The 14,748-nt window shown below is 41.1% G+C and overlaps 1 protein-coding gene across 1 annotated transcript in view; it reads right to left on the reverse strand.

The window, feature by feature from the left end:
* Window positions 1-14,748, reverse strand: part of SYN2 (synapsin II) — a 342,823-nt gene that overhangs the window by 15,648 nt on the left and 312,427 nt on the right. The window contains exon 11 of the mRNA XM_066596482.1: window positions 8,093-8,153. Coding sequence (XP_066452579.1) covers window positions 8,093-8,153 — 61 coding nt within the window. The remainder of the gene's footprint in view (window positions 1-8,092; window positions 8,154-14,748) is intronic.

Below are 14,748 nucleotides of genomic sequence, written 5' to 3' on the forward strand. Positions count from 1 at the left end.
ACCAACACGCTTGTGTGAGCCCAGCCTAATTGAAACAGCTGTGTAGGAGGTTTGAAATGAGGGAGAAGCAATTAAACTCTGATACAAAAGGTGAGGTTGTGGAAGACCGTTTCATGTCACAGGTCATACACCATGATAAGACGGAGCATAGCAACAAGGTAGTTATACTGCATCAACAAAGCCTCTACCAGACAAAGATTTCAAAGCAGACTGGGGTTTCAAGATGTGCTATTCAAACTCTAAGAAGCACAAAGAAATGGGCAATGTTGAAGACTGCAGGCGCAGTGTTTGCTCAAGGAAACGTAGTGCAACAGATGAAAGACACATCATGCTTACTTCCCCTTTAAAAAAAAACAGATGATGTCCAGCACTGCCGTCAGCTCAGAATTGGCAGAAACCATTGGGACCCAAGTTCATCCATTTACTATTCAGAGAAGTTTGGGCACAAGTGGTTTCATGGAACAATTGCGGCCAAAAAGCTGTATCTTCAACGCAGAAACAAGGCCAAGTGACACAACTATGCACAAAAACATAGGAACTGGGGGGCAGAAAAATGTCAGCAGGTGCTCTCCACTGATGAGTCAAAATGTGAACTATTTGGCAGCAACAGATGGCAGTTTGCTCACCGAAGGCCAGGAGAGCAGTATAATAATGAATGTATGCAGCCAACAGTGAAGCATGGTGGGGGTTTCTTGCAAGTTTTGGATGCATTTCAGTAAATGGAGTTAGGAATTTGATCAGGGTTAATGGAGTCCTCAATGCTGAGAAATACACGCAGATACTTATCCATCATGTAGTACCTTCAAGGCGGCGTCAGAGGGACTCCAAATGTATTCAGCAGCAGGCCAAGCACCCCAAACACACAGCCAATATAATTAGGAATTATGATCAGTGTAAAGAAAAACAAGGAGTCCTGGAAGTGATGATATGGCCCCACAGAGCCCAGATTTCACATCACCCAGTCTGTCTGTGGATGTCGGCTTGCTCAAATCCTTCTGTCACCATGTAATCCCAGAAGATTTGTGGTTAGCTCTGTAAGATATCTTGCACAACTTCGCTGCCAAGTTCCTTTAAAAACTGTGCGTAAAGGTACCTAGAATTAATGTGGTTTTGAAGGTAAAGGGCGGTCACACCAAATATTGTTTGATTTCTCTTTTGTTCATTCACTTTACATTTTGTTAATTGACAAAATAAACTATTAACACTCATATTTTTGAAAGGATTCGTACTTTGCAGCAATTTTTCTACACCTGCCTAAAACATTTGCACAGTGCTGTAGATAATACATATTTGTCTTTTTGTAAAAAGATTCATGACCAATGATAGTCTACAAAATGAGTCTGAAGCATGCATGGAGGATGAGGAATACAATTGCCCATGTTCATTGTACACAACAAATGATCTACTTGTTGAACTTGTTTTAATTTGGCTAATCATAATGTTATGGCATTTAAGGAATGGCATGAACATATTTCTATTTATGGCTTTGCAAAAAGTTGGAAAAAACATTCAACCCAAATATGCTCCTCAGATAAGCAGGGTTATGACATACAATTTACAATATTTTTACTACAGAGGAAACAAAGCATCCAGATGACAGATACTTGTTGTCAGTAGATCCCAATGTATATGGTAGGATCTGCTGACAATGTAATGTCTTTCTGGCACTGTGTGACCCCCTTGGAGGTTTTACCCTATGTTGATCAGATTCTCTATGTCTCTAAAATCTAACTTTATAGGTATACTTACAACTTTAAGAAAAAAAACACAGATTTTATCTGTTGGCCAATAATAAAGCATTTAGCAAATATAGATTCTGTATGGGTAGCCTTAAAATTCCACATCATATTGGCCAATTGCAATTCAACTGAATATGAAGATCATAAGAGATGCTTTCATTTCTATGGAATTACTGGTTGTTAGGCCGTTGCAAAAAGTTACCTTGGCATCTCACCAAAATGGCAATATGGTCAAGAAGTCGATTGCTCTGTGAAATCTGGTATCCACAGACTCCCAACTTATAACAAATATAATTGACTATCTAGACTTCTTGAAAGTACCAAAAACTGAATGATAAATATGAAATAGATGTGAAAAACTAAAAATAGATACAACACTTAACTGAACATTTAACAAACTATATCACTGACTTATATATCAGTTATATTCAAAAAGTTTTATAACCAGCGCACAATGTACTATAAAAACCAACGTCCACCCATCAACTGCCACCTTTTATGTAACTAGAGGGTAATCAGATATGGTACTTGTTCATCACTAGAATCGCCCTCTTAGCCTGTGCAAAAATGAATCAAACCTATACTTTTTATAAATCATTCTATTTTTCTTTGCGTTGTTATAACGAATGGGAGCACTGGATTCTTAGTCCAGACATAAATCTCCAGTGCCGTTAAAGGGGTTTTGTAATTCTAAAAAAAAAAAAATTCTATACTCACCTATTCCTCCCCAGGCTGACTCCTTACTACATCATTTCCTCGCTGATCTTCTCCATTCCTCCAGGTCACCTCACCTCCAGCCAGTAGGATACTTCTTTTCTTGTTATGAAGCGTGCATTTCTCGCATTCTTCTTCCTGCCCAGCAATGTACGCTGTGTTACTATGCTGTAACGTTCACTGGCTAAGAAGGAATGCTGATCTATTGCAGAGACAGCGCAGTCTCTGCAATAGCTTGGCCCTCCCTGCTAGGCTGTGAAAGCTGCGTCACTAGTGACATAGCGTATATTGCCAGGCAGGAAGGAGAATGCCTGTGAATGGACGCTTTGTTACAGGAAGCAGAAGAATCAGCCAGCTGGAGGTGAGGTGACCCCCTCGAGACTGCAGGAGACAGCTCATCTTCTCCCCACTGATCATCTTCCAAGTACACTGCCTAGTGAGGAATAGGTGAGTATGGAATTTTATTTTTAATGACAGAACCCCTTTAAATAAGTTAACTGATTAAGGCTGCTTCAACTTCCCAGACTACAGCACTCACCACCTCGGTTGACCTGCTCGGCTCAGTGATTCAATAATTAAGACCAACATCTCTGGACTTAGTCCGTCGATGTCTCATGAGTGGCACATGTGCTATAGATAAACTTTGATCCATTGTATTTTGCAGTTCTGATATCGGCTGTATATCCAGATGAAGCATATGTTCACAACAGTGAGTCAAGAGAACAGAAAGCAAATAATGATCACTATGGCATTTAAGATGTATACATCATTTGGAATCCCCCAAGGGTTTGTGACATGATGGCAAATTACATCCAACTTTCAACGTTATAACAGCTAGACACGTTTTAGAGTTTCCTTAGATGACTTCTTTGATAGCAAATGATTTAGAAATTATTTTGGCTTTCGAAATTATTACTGAGAAAGAAGTTTAAGGAGACTCTGAAACGCGTCTGTGAAAGTTTGATTCCATATGTCATCATATCGCAAACCATTGGAGGATTATATATGACAAACATCCTAAATGTAGTACTGATCACTACAGACTTTCTACTCTTGACAGGGATTGCATTGTTGTGAATATATGTTTCCTCCGAATATACAGGTGATATTAGAACTACAAAGCACAGTGGTTCAAAGTTTACAGTATCTATAGTGCATGCGCTACTCATGAGACATTGTTGTGTTAAGTGCGCAAATGTCTGTTAATATTGAATGACCAAGCTGAGCCGGTCAATGGAAGTGGCGATTGCCGGAGTCCGGCAAGTTGAAGCAGCTGGACAGAGAATCCAGTCGACATATAGTAAGTGACTATTATAATTGCCTTTGCGACCATCCCTTGATTATCTTAAAAGTCTAATGCCGATTGATTATTGCACACATTGTGTAATAGGAAATAGTGATTCTAGTGATGCATTAGTGCCATCACAGAACAACCACTAGTTACATAAAGTGTGTGGTCATTAGTTTTTACAGCAAGCGTATTCTGCTGATTGTAAAACCTTCTTGAACATAACCGATACATACGCTAGCGCGAAGCTCCATATCGGTGATGTATTTTAAATTGTACGTTCAGTTATGTGTGAAGTCATTTTTTTCACCCATTTTATGTTTGTCATCACATTTTTGGTACTTTCAAAAAGTCTAGAGAGCAGATTATTAATTAAAAGATGAACTTCGTTGTGACCCTCCAGATCGCGCATCACCTGGTCGCATTCACCCAATCGTATTACGTACCATTCATGGCAAAAGTAACCAACTAGCTGTAGCCTAAATAGAGAAGATATTCAGGGCCTGAGATCAATAAATCTTGAACTTTATTCACACCTTTCTAGGCAAGGAATCAGTTCCCTTTGTCAATAAGGACAGCCTGGTCAGATGGAAATGCTGGCCCTGATCGGTCCCATATGGACAGCCAATGATGGCCACAGCTCCAGCTCGCCATTGTGTGGAATGTTTATCAACATAAAATGACCTTTTTGATACCTTGTGGTTCAAAATGATTCCCATTGAAAACAATGAGATCTGTTTTGATATCAATTTCCCATCCACATGTTTACAAGACAAGGGAACTGACTATTACACCTCATGCATGAGCCACCAGAGACCCTGTGCTTTGGATTGTCCGCCTCTACAGCGCCATATTGCCGAGATATTCTTCTATAGCAGTATATACAATAATGTAGAAATATTGTACCATAATTACAGGAAAGCATAAATCTGATCATAAATCTGTTATTGTCCTAGATTTATGGCAATGGATATTCTATTTTGCTTTGAATGATAATTTGAATGTTTAGACCCAAAAACCATACACTGAAGGCAGATATTATTTCCTTTATTGCACATTAAGCTGTACAAGATATTTCACATAAATCACTGCAGTCAAACATCCATCATGTACTCTGTGCCACATAACTGGCTTTGTACAAAAAAAAAAGAAAAAAAAAAGTCTAACAAACAGGAACAGAAAACGTTAAAAAAAGAACAAATACATGAAATCTACATTTTAAGACAACTGACCCGTTTCCCACAACATTGCACTGAAACATGCTTACATGCCAAAAATATATAGTAATCTCAAATGTTACTAGCGGCATTTAACATCTTCATGTAATCACAGAAACAGAATTAACCCCTTATTGGCTTAGCCCCCTTCCTGCTGCCACACTGTGTACAGAATGACATGAGACTCAAGCGGTGGGACCATCATGGAACTGCATGCACCAGCCGGAACCATTATACGGATGTCTCTACTGTAAGATGACCAGTAGAGGTGACGTTCTAAACTGGAAGCCAGTAAGGCTGTTGTGAGTCTACAATCACTATTTTAGCTGCACTTTGGACACAAAATGACAAAAGATGATCTTTGCTGTACAATGAGCGCTAACAATTGTATTCCTCAAGCCCCTATTGTCACTTCTCCATCTCCCTTGTATTTGGCAGTGAACACTTCCACGCTCGTTAAAAGTGCAATGGGCTTAATAGTCTGTCATGGTAAATGATGTCTACTGACGTTCAGTGATATCAGCCCTTGGGTAATGCTGTTCTGGACATATGGGCTTTTTACTGGGGCAGTAGAAAGCAAACATACACATGATAAAAAGGTAAAGGACACAGGTTGGTGTGTGGAAAAGACAAGGCAAGGGAAAGGGGTAAATGATTAACACGACAGTTGTGACACAGTTAGTGAAGTCAGTATGACAAATAGGTTCCGATTCACAAAAGTTCAACTTAATCATTAAAATAATAATAAAACACATGCCAAGCCTTAAGAGGGTTGTAAAAAAACATGGCTGCTCAGCACCTGTACATGGGCTGGAGCTGGGATGGCAATCCATGTTCTAGATTTATCACAATGGATAGTGCATTTTGCCAGAAGGCAGCCGAGATGCAATACCACACATGGGCAAGGGTGTAAGAAACTGGATAGGCGCTAAGACAACTCGTAACTCCCATTTAACACATAGTTAGCACAAAAAAAATGAGATGGACTCATATGCAGGGGGAGAGGAAGACCTCAAAAGTGTAGACCTCCATGTCTTATAAATTTTCATGTTCAATGTGTTTCAGGAACACCTATAATTTGTTCCTCAGCAGCATACAGTTCAACAATCTTTGGTAGGCCTCTTGACACCTGTGAATTGATTACTTAGCGCTTATCATGTTACTTTCCTCCTTGGCTTGTGTGATAGTTCCTTGGTTGGTCAGATGGTTTCTTGGTTGTTTTGGAGGTGGCGGATTGCTGACCACAAGGATAAAATTATATACTCTACTTGGGCTATGTGTAACCTGTGGTCTGGAATTGGGAGCTTTATTGGTTATAATGTGTTATCAATAGATGCCACACACTTGGTGGGTCCAGATGTCCTACACTATTCGATATATATATATATATCATTATCCATCTGATGCCACACTGGACTTGTGTTCTAACTCTTTAATGGATAAGGGTGGCACGGTTTCTGATAAAAGAAAAAAAAAAAGAGGCAGCCATGTTTTTCAAATCTCATACAACCCCTTTAAAAAATGGCAGAACTAGAGAATTAGCGAAAGCCAGTATGCCACACTGGTGACTGCTCAAACACAACCAGCCAACCGGTGGGTTAGTCTTCTAATCAATGATCCTAAGACATGGTGTCATGAGCCTTATAAAAGCACCCCTGCCAGTAAGAACAGGTCCTTCGGTTTCTGTAGATATTTTGTAACAATGGTGACTCTCACATTCATATGGATTTCAACCACAACACAATTAAACCAATAGCAAGCATTGTGATGTCTCTATTGCGCCAAACTAAAGCTGGTGAAGGACCATCCATACCAACAGCATAAAGCTCAGAATTACACCTTGTATTTCTAATTAAGACTACGATGGGTTCACTGATATAAAGTATAAATATATCAACATCTTATCTACTCTGTAAATTGTACAATTCCTCCCACATCTCACTGTAGGGGGTTCTATATCTGCCCATAGTTCTAGCTGACCCAATATAACAGACTATGATCTTTGGATCAACGTAAAAATGAAGGCAATAACTGTTGTACCCATAAAAACCCTTAAGCACAGCATGATTGCCTATTGCCTCTTTGGGTAGTGCTAAGCTATAAATCAATGTGAGAGTCACATCACACATTATGGCTATTAAGAGATACATGTATATAACGAGAAGCCAAAATTACTCTCCGAGCTTCTCTGTAATATTTACATCTGACGACAAGAACAAGGTATAAGAAGTAAGCAAGTACTGGAAGTAGAGAAGGAAAGTGATCGGCAGAAGTCACAATTCCATAAATATAAGTTCGGTTTCTCAATCACTTGCTCTGTGCTCTTATTAAAGCCACAAAAGCCAGGACAGAATAGGTGAACTACAATGAAACATAATCACACTATCACAAATATTGCACTAGTGGCCTATCCATATGGCGTGCAAACCACACTTACACAAGAATGCTAAAAAGTACTGAACGCACACCTCCGCATGAGAATGCCATTTTATGGAGTCACAGAATAGACGGTACTAAAAGTTCATGTTTACTAAAGTCTACTCATGCTAACAATGACGACAAAAATCTATAAAAATTACAAAAAAGAAAGTAGCCCGGAATTCAACAACTCAGATAAAACCTGGGATCTCAACTCATAGATCTTCCTAAATGTTTCATGCAAGTAATCAAGTGATCTCCAGGTTACGTGTTCACACGCCCGCACCCATACATAAATGATGTAAAGTCCGAGGATTGAAACTCGAGATAGCTGTTATTCCCCCACAATACATCATAAAAAAACAAAAAAAGAAAAGAAATCGGTTCTAATAATAAACAGTCAGGTTGGACTTGAAAGAGGCACAATTCTGGGTATACTGGTAACATCAGCTCTGAATCACAAACAGAGAAGAGAGAAGATAGCGTCACAGGCAAAGACAGAGGGAGAGACTAGACAGAAGGAGGTGACACTGCATAGAAAAAAACACAGTCCAGGTCAGCACTGAAACATGGCAAATACTGCACAATATTTTTGATTTCCTTTTTTTGTTTTTATGTTTTTGGCTAGAACCCCTCTTCATCAACCCCTCACACAGCCTGGACTTGTTTTGGTCCTACTGAAACGCCATTACAGTCGAGAATGTACTGCAAACAACCTTGAGGTGGAGGTCGCTGTGCTGAAATCTTGCTCTGCTCAGATTCTTTCATCGTTCCGCTCTGAAAAACAGAAATGAGAAACGAAGATTAGATTCAGCATCCTTAATAGATCTGGACTCCACCAAGAGAGACAACACAAACATCAAGCCGAAATAGATTTACCACTTAGTGATTTGCACTGATATTTTACCTGCCCCAGAAGAAAGTATGGGAACATGCACAGATTTCACGTCATCCTAAAAAGGTCTTTAAAAGAGAGGTTCCCCAACTTTTTTCAAAATTTAGCGAAGAACAATTAAGTGTGTAAAAGAAAAAGACAAACATGAATGGCCTTTTAAATGTCCCACAGCTTCAGCATTGAGCAGTCTGGTCCTGGAAGCTCTTGCAGCAGTCACATGCTGTTAATCATGCATATGGCTGCTGCAGCCAATCACTGGCCTCAGTAGTCATGTGTGCATAAAGTGCAGGTGACTGATGAGGTCAGTGATCAGCTGCTCATGTGAACATACTCCCCAACCATCCCAGATCCGGCCAGACAATCTTTGTTTTCAACCGCTGTCTCAGTCTCTGAATGCCCTGGCTCTCTACCCCCACCACCAGTCCCTGGCTACACTCCCAACTCGTTGCCTGTGCTCACCCCTGTTTCAAGCACAGGGCAGGGGGTGCACCGTGTAGAGCGGTCACATGACCTCTGCGGCAGTTTTCCGCCTCAACGGCCATAGCGATCACATGACTGCTCAACCAGGAAGTCAGTGTGAGATAAGTGGTACACAAACTGCACAGGCCTGAAGCGAGAGGCGAAACAGAGGTGAGTATATGCTTTTTTTTAATATTTATTTTAAACTTGTTTATAAAGCAGGCAGTGTTTAACAATGGGGGCTGGAGGGGCATTATAACTACTAAACGGAAGCCATAAGGGGAATTTTTACTGTGAGGGCATCAATGAGAGGCACTATAACTGTGAGGGGGTCATTGAATGGCATTATTAAGGTCTACAAAGGATGTGGCTCAGCATAAAAGGGGCGTGACTAAACAGAAAACTGAACAGTTTATGCTTGAGTCTTTTTGTTGTTCAAAAGTTGGGAGGTATACACGTGAATGATTAATGGCACATGACCTCTGCAGGTATTCCCAGGAGCAGACCCGAGACACTGAAGCTATGGGACTTTTAACCCTTTCCAATCCACTGTCTGACCTCTGAAGACATTATGATTTAAGGCTGTACGGCTCCGATGTTGGAAGACATTCATCGGGGTTCTCTTACTGTATATTGCCAGCCTCTCTGATGTTGGAGCCTATCCATCGTAGAATCACCGAGGGAACCACTAAATAATAAATAAAATTTAACCTTTATTGATATAAATTTAAAAATATGTATACATAGGGCGTGATCAATCCTTAATAGGTATAGTGCCTGTCAAAACCGATCGGCACCGTCCATAAAATATGATGCCTAGGACAGGTAAGGTGTATTAATCTCCATTCACTTATATAATTATCACGGAAGGGATTTTCCACACTACCGATGCTCTCTAGGTGTGGATTCACCATGCACAAATATCCACTATTAGTCTGATGGTCTTATTTAGAACCACTATAGGATTACTCGTGGTACATATGAATAAAATGACCAATCCAAAATGTGATCAAGATGAGATAAACCGTATAATCACAGAGTGGTTGAGTACTGGATAAAGGCATTCATAGGGCACTTTGCGATTTTTACCTATCTCGGCTATATGCATAAACAGATGAATAATGATGCATATGCTCCAATAGAGATATTAGTGACCCTGTCGCTCTATCCCTATTTTGGTAAATATCCGTGACTATAGTATGGATGAAGAAATTCCTTATGGTGGAGTAGTGTTATGGATACGCGCATTAATGTAGTGCACGAAATCCTCCACTACAGATATAACTGCCTTGATAGCAGAAAAGTATATAACAATTGTCCCAGGCGTCAATCTATATAGTGTATACTGTTAGTTGCGATGTACTTCTAACAGTGTGTATACACCATGCTGCATAAGTGCTTATTCTTATTTCAATTTTATTGAACAAGCACCAAGTACCAACAACAGTGGTTACTGAGAGTAATGTTCAGAGCCAAGTAACTCTAACTGTTAGTGGATTATAGAATATCAAAGGAGGATCTAGTATGAAAGGCAGGACTGATAAAATAGTCCAGCAGTAGCCTAACACCTGATCCTCCACTAAGGCCCGTTTAAACGGCATACGTAGACCAGCATCAAAGGCAGAACTGGTGATGCAATTCAGAAATGCCTGATAGTTGGTTTACTAATAGCCAGTATCACTCACTTAGCACAGTAGTGAACTACCACAGGCAATTAGCCTATGAGGAGTCTTACTACTAATTGCTAAATCAAATAGAACCATCAATAAAACCATCTACGCGTTTCAACAGCTTAGTTTAACAAGCTGTATCATCAGGATGGTATAGTATTATGCAATCAAGATAAAGAGATTGCATACACAATTCAGCCATGTCCTGCACCAGTCATAGATATATAACTAAGTGCAACACAAGCTAAGTTTTGAGATGGTATACTAAGGTGCAATCAGATGGAACAATTGCATCTAAGATTCAGCTAAGTAAGGCATTAGTCATAGATATGACAGACTGTGCCATAGACATAGCTGATGTTGAGCAAGTAGCGAGGTGAACAGCCTAACGGGCTGTGTTAAACTAATGCCTTACTTAGCTGAATCTTAGATGCAATTGTTCCATCTGATTGCACCTTAGTATACCATCTCAAAACTTAGCTTGTGTTGCACTTAGTTATATATCTATGACTGGTGCAGGACATGGCTGAATTGTGTATGCAATCTCTTTATCTTGATTGCATAATACTATACCATCCTGATGATACAGCTTGTTAAACTAAGCTGTTGAAACGCGTAGATGGTTTTATTGATGGTTCTATTTGATTTAGCAATTAGTAGTAAGACTCCTCATAGGCTAATTGCCTGTGGTAGTTCACTACTGTGCTAAGTGAGTGATACTGGCTATTAGTAAACCAACTATCAGGCATTTCTGAATTGCATCACCAGTTCTGCCTTTGATGCTGGTCTACGTATGCCGTTTAAACGGGCCTTAGTGGAGGATCAGGTGTTAGGCTACTGCTGGACTATTTTATCAGTCCTGCCTTTCATACTAGATCCTCCTTTGATATTCTATAATCCACTAACAGTTAGAGTTACTTGGCTCTGAACATTACTCTCAGTAACCACTGTTGTTGGTACTTGGTGCTTGTTCAATAAAATTGAAATAAGAATAAGCACTTATGCAGCATGGTGTATACACACTGTTAGAAGTACATCGCAACTAACAGTATACACTATATAGATTGACGCCTGGGACAATTGTTATATACTTTTCTGCTATCAAGGCAGTTATATCTGTAGTGGAGGATTTCGTGCACTACATTAATGCGCGTATCCATAACACTACTCCACCATAAGGAATTTCTTCATCCATACTATAGTCACGGATATTTACCAAAATAGGGATAGAGCGACAGGGTCACTAATATCTCTATTGGAGCATATGCATCATTATTCATCTGTTTATGCATATAGCCGAGATAGGTAAAAATCGCAAAGTGCCCTATGAATGCCTTTATCCAGTACTCAACCACTCTGTGATTATACGGTTTATCTCATCTTGATCACATTTTGGATTGGTCATTTTATTCATATGTACCACGAGTAATCCTATAGTGGTTCTAAATAAGACCATCAGACTAATAGTGGATATTTGTGCATGGTGAATCCACACCTAGAGAGCATCGGTAGTGTGGAAAATCCCTTCCGTGATAATTATATAAGTGAATGGAGATTAATACACCTTACCTGTCCTAGGCATCATATTTTATGGACGGTGCCGATCGGTTTTGACAGGCACTATACCTATTAAGGATTGATCACGCCCTATGTATACATATTTTTAAATTTATATCAATAAAGGTTAAATTTTATTTATTATTTAGTGGTTCCCTCGGTGATTCTATTTTGGTTCCTCAGGGAACTTTTCTGTCTCGGTGACGAGCCTATCCATCGTGTCACCTCATGCAGTACTGGCTTTAGCCAGCAGATAGCGCCAACGGCAGAAAAAGAGTAAGCCCCTTGGAAAACCAGGATACAAATTGGATTGGAAAGGGTTAAAAGACAAGTCATACATGTTTTCTTTACACACTTAGCTGCTTTCTTCTACATAAAAAAAAAAAAAGTCAAAAAACTTTTTTAAAAGGGGTATCCTAGAAAAAACTATATCGCCTATATACAGTCCTGTAGAAGTGAATGTAATGGTGGTTACACATGCACACCGTTAAGCCAGTCACTCCCAGGACTCGGGATGTGCTGTTCTCGTGATCCATGGGAATCCCAGCAGTTGGACCCCAGTGGTCATACATTTATCACCTATTCTGTGTTTTTTTCCGTGAGATAACCCTTTTAAAAGGGGCTATTCAAAATCATAACATTATCCCCTATCCACAGGTGGTCTGACTGTTGGGACCCCCACTGATCCCAAAGGTCCCTGCATGAATGGACTGGCACCACCACTCCATTAATTTCAATAGAAACATTGGAGTTTGCTGGGCATTTAATTTCCAAAACGGTCATCGATTTAAATGAACATTCCACTACATGGGACCCCTGTTCAGAAGCTTGGTGCAAGTCCCAGCTCTCAAACCCCCACTATAAAGTTATCCTTTCTCCTGTAACTAGGGGATAACTTTATAACTTGGCGCAGCCCCTTTAAAAGGTTACGAATAGAGATGAGCGAACACCAAAATGTTCGGGTGTTCGTTATTCGGAACGAACTTCCCGCGATGTTCGAGGGTTCGTTTCGAACAACGAACCCCATTGAAGTCAATGGGCGACCAGAGCATTTTTGTATTTCGCCGATGCTCGCTAAGGTTTTCATGTGTGAAAATCTGGGCAATTCAAGAAAGTGATGGGAATGACACAGAAACGGATAGGGCAGGCGAGGGGCTACATGTTGGGCTGCATCTCAAGTTCCCAGGTCCCACTATTAAGCCACAATACCGGCAAGAGTGGGCCCCCCCCCCTCCCAACAACTTTTACTTCTGAAAAGCCCTCATTAGCATGGCATACCTTTGCTAAGCACCACACTAGCTACAACAAAGCACAATCACTGCCTGGATGACACTCCGCTGCCACTTCTCCTGGGTTACATGCTGACCAACCGCCCCCCCTCCCCCCCACAGCGCACACCAAAGTGTCCCTGCGCAGCCTTCAGCTGCCTTCATGCCACGCCACACTCATGTCTATTTAGAAGTGCGTCTGCCATGAGGAGGAACAGCAGGCACACACTGCAGAGGGTTGGCATGGCTAGGCAGCGGCCCTCTTTAAAAGGGGCGGGGCGATAGCCCACAATGCTGTACAGAAGCAATGAGAAATAGAATCCTGTGCCACCGCCATCAGGAGCTGCACACATAGGCATAGCAATGGGGAACCTATGTGCCACACACTATTCATTCTGTCAAGGTGTCTGCATGCCCCAGTCAGACTGGTAATATGCACCTTAACAGTAACCGCGTTGGTGGTAATGTGGTGGTGACTGCGGACCTAGTAGCACGGTTGTATTTTGTTGGTTTTCGGAATGCGGCCAGGATTAAGTGGGCCGTGGCGGGGGGATGGTGTGGGGGCTCTCTTGTTGTGTCGGTAAAGGTGAAATTCTTGGACTGCCACCAGACGAACCAATGCAAAGACATTTGCCAAGAATGTTTTCCCTGTTGGAGGAGGAGGGGGATGTTTTTGAGGCACTACGTGTCCTCTCCACGTGTCCGTGGTTATATGCACCTTTACAGTAACCTCGTTGGTGGGAAATGGCCTCGCCGCCATCATGTCTTTGGGAAGCCTCTGTTTCCACACCCCAGAGACATACCATTAGCAGCGGTATAGGCAGAGCCCAGAATTCGTAACATTTCAGCCGTAGCATTAGGACAGGCCCCACTAACATATCACTAGCAGCATTATAGGAGGAGCGCAGTCTTCGTTCCATGTCAGCAATAGTAGCACTCAAGACAGGCCCCAGTAACAATTCCGAAGCAGCAGTATAGCGGGAGCGCAGTCTTCGTTCCATGTCAGCAATAGTAGCACTCAAGAGAGGCCCCAGTAACAATTCCGAAGCAGCAGTATAGCGGGAGCGCAGTCTTAGTTCCATTTCAGTAGCCTTAGTATAGCCAAGGCCCAAGTTACATTTATGTAGCTAAAGTGTAGGCCAACCCCACACACCTTTCTGTACCATGAGTGCAGGCGAAGAACATACAAATTGCTATGATTACACTGTAGGTGAGGGCCCCAAAAATTTGGTGTACCAACAGTACTAATGTACCTCAGTAAAAATTGGCCATGCCCAACCAAGATGGAAGGTGAATCGCTTTGGTTAATGTGGCTTAAGTGGTAACTAGGCCTGGAGGCAGCCCAGTGTAACGAAAAATTGGTTCAAGTTAAAGTTCCAACGCTTTTAAGCGCATTGAAACTTATAAAAATTGTTCAGAAAAATTATTTGAGTGAGCCTTGTGGCCCTAAGAAAAATTGCCCGTTCAGCGTGATTACGTGAGGTTTCAGGAGGAGGAGCAGGAGGAGGAGGAATATTAGACAC

The sequence above is a fragment of the Eleutherodactylus coqui genome, chromosome 3 (genome assembly GCF_035609145.1).
Source record: "Eleutherodactylus coqui strain aEleCoq1 chromosome 3, aEleCoq1.hap1, whole genome shotgun sequence".
NCBI lineage: Eukaryota > Metazoa > Chordata > Amphibia > Anura > Eleutherodactylidae > Eleutherodactylus > Eleutherodactylus coqui.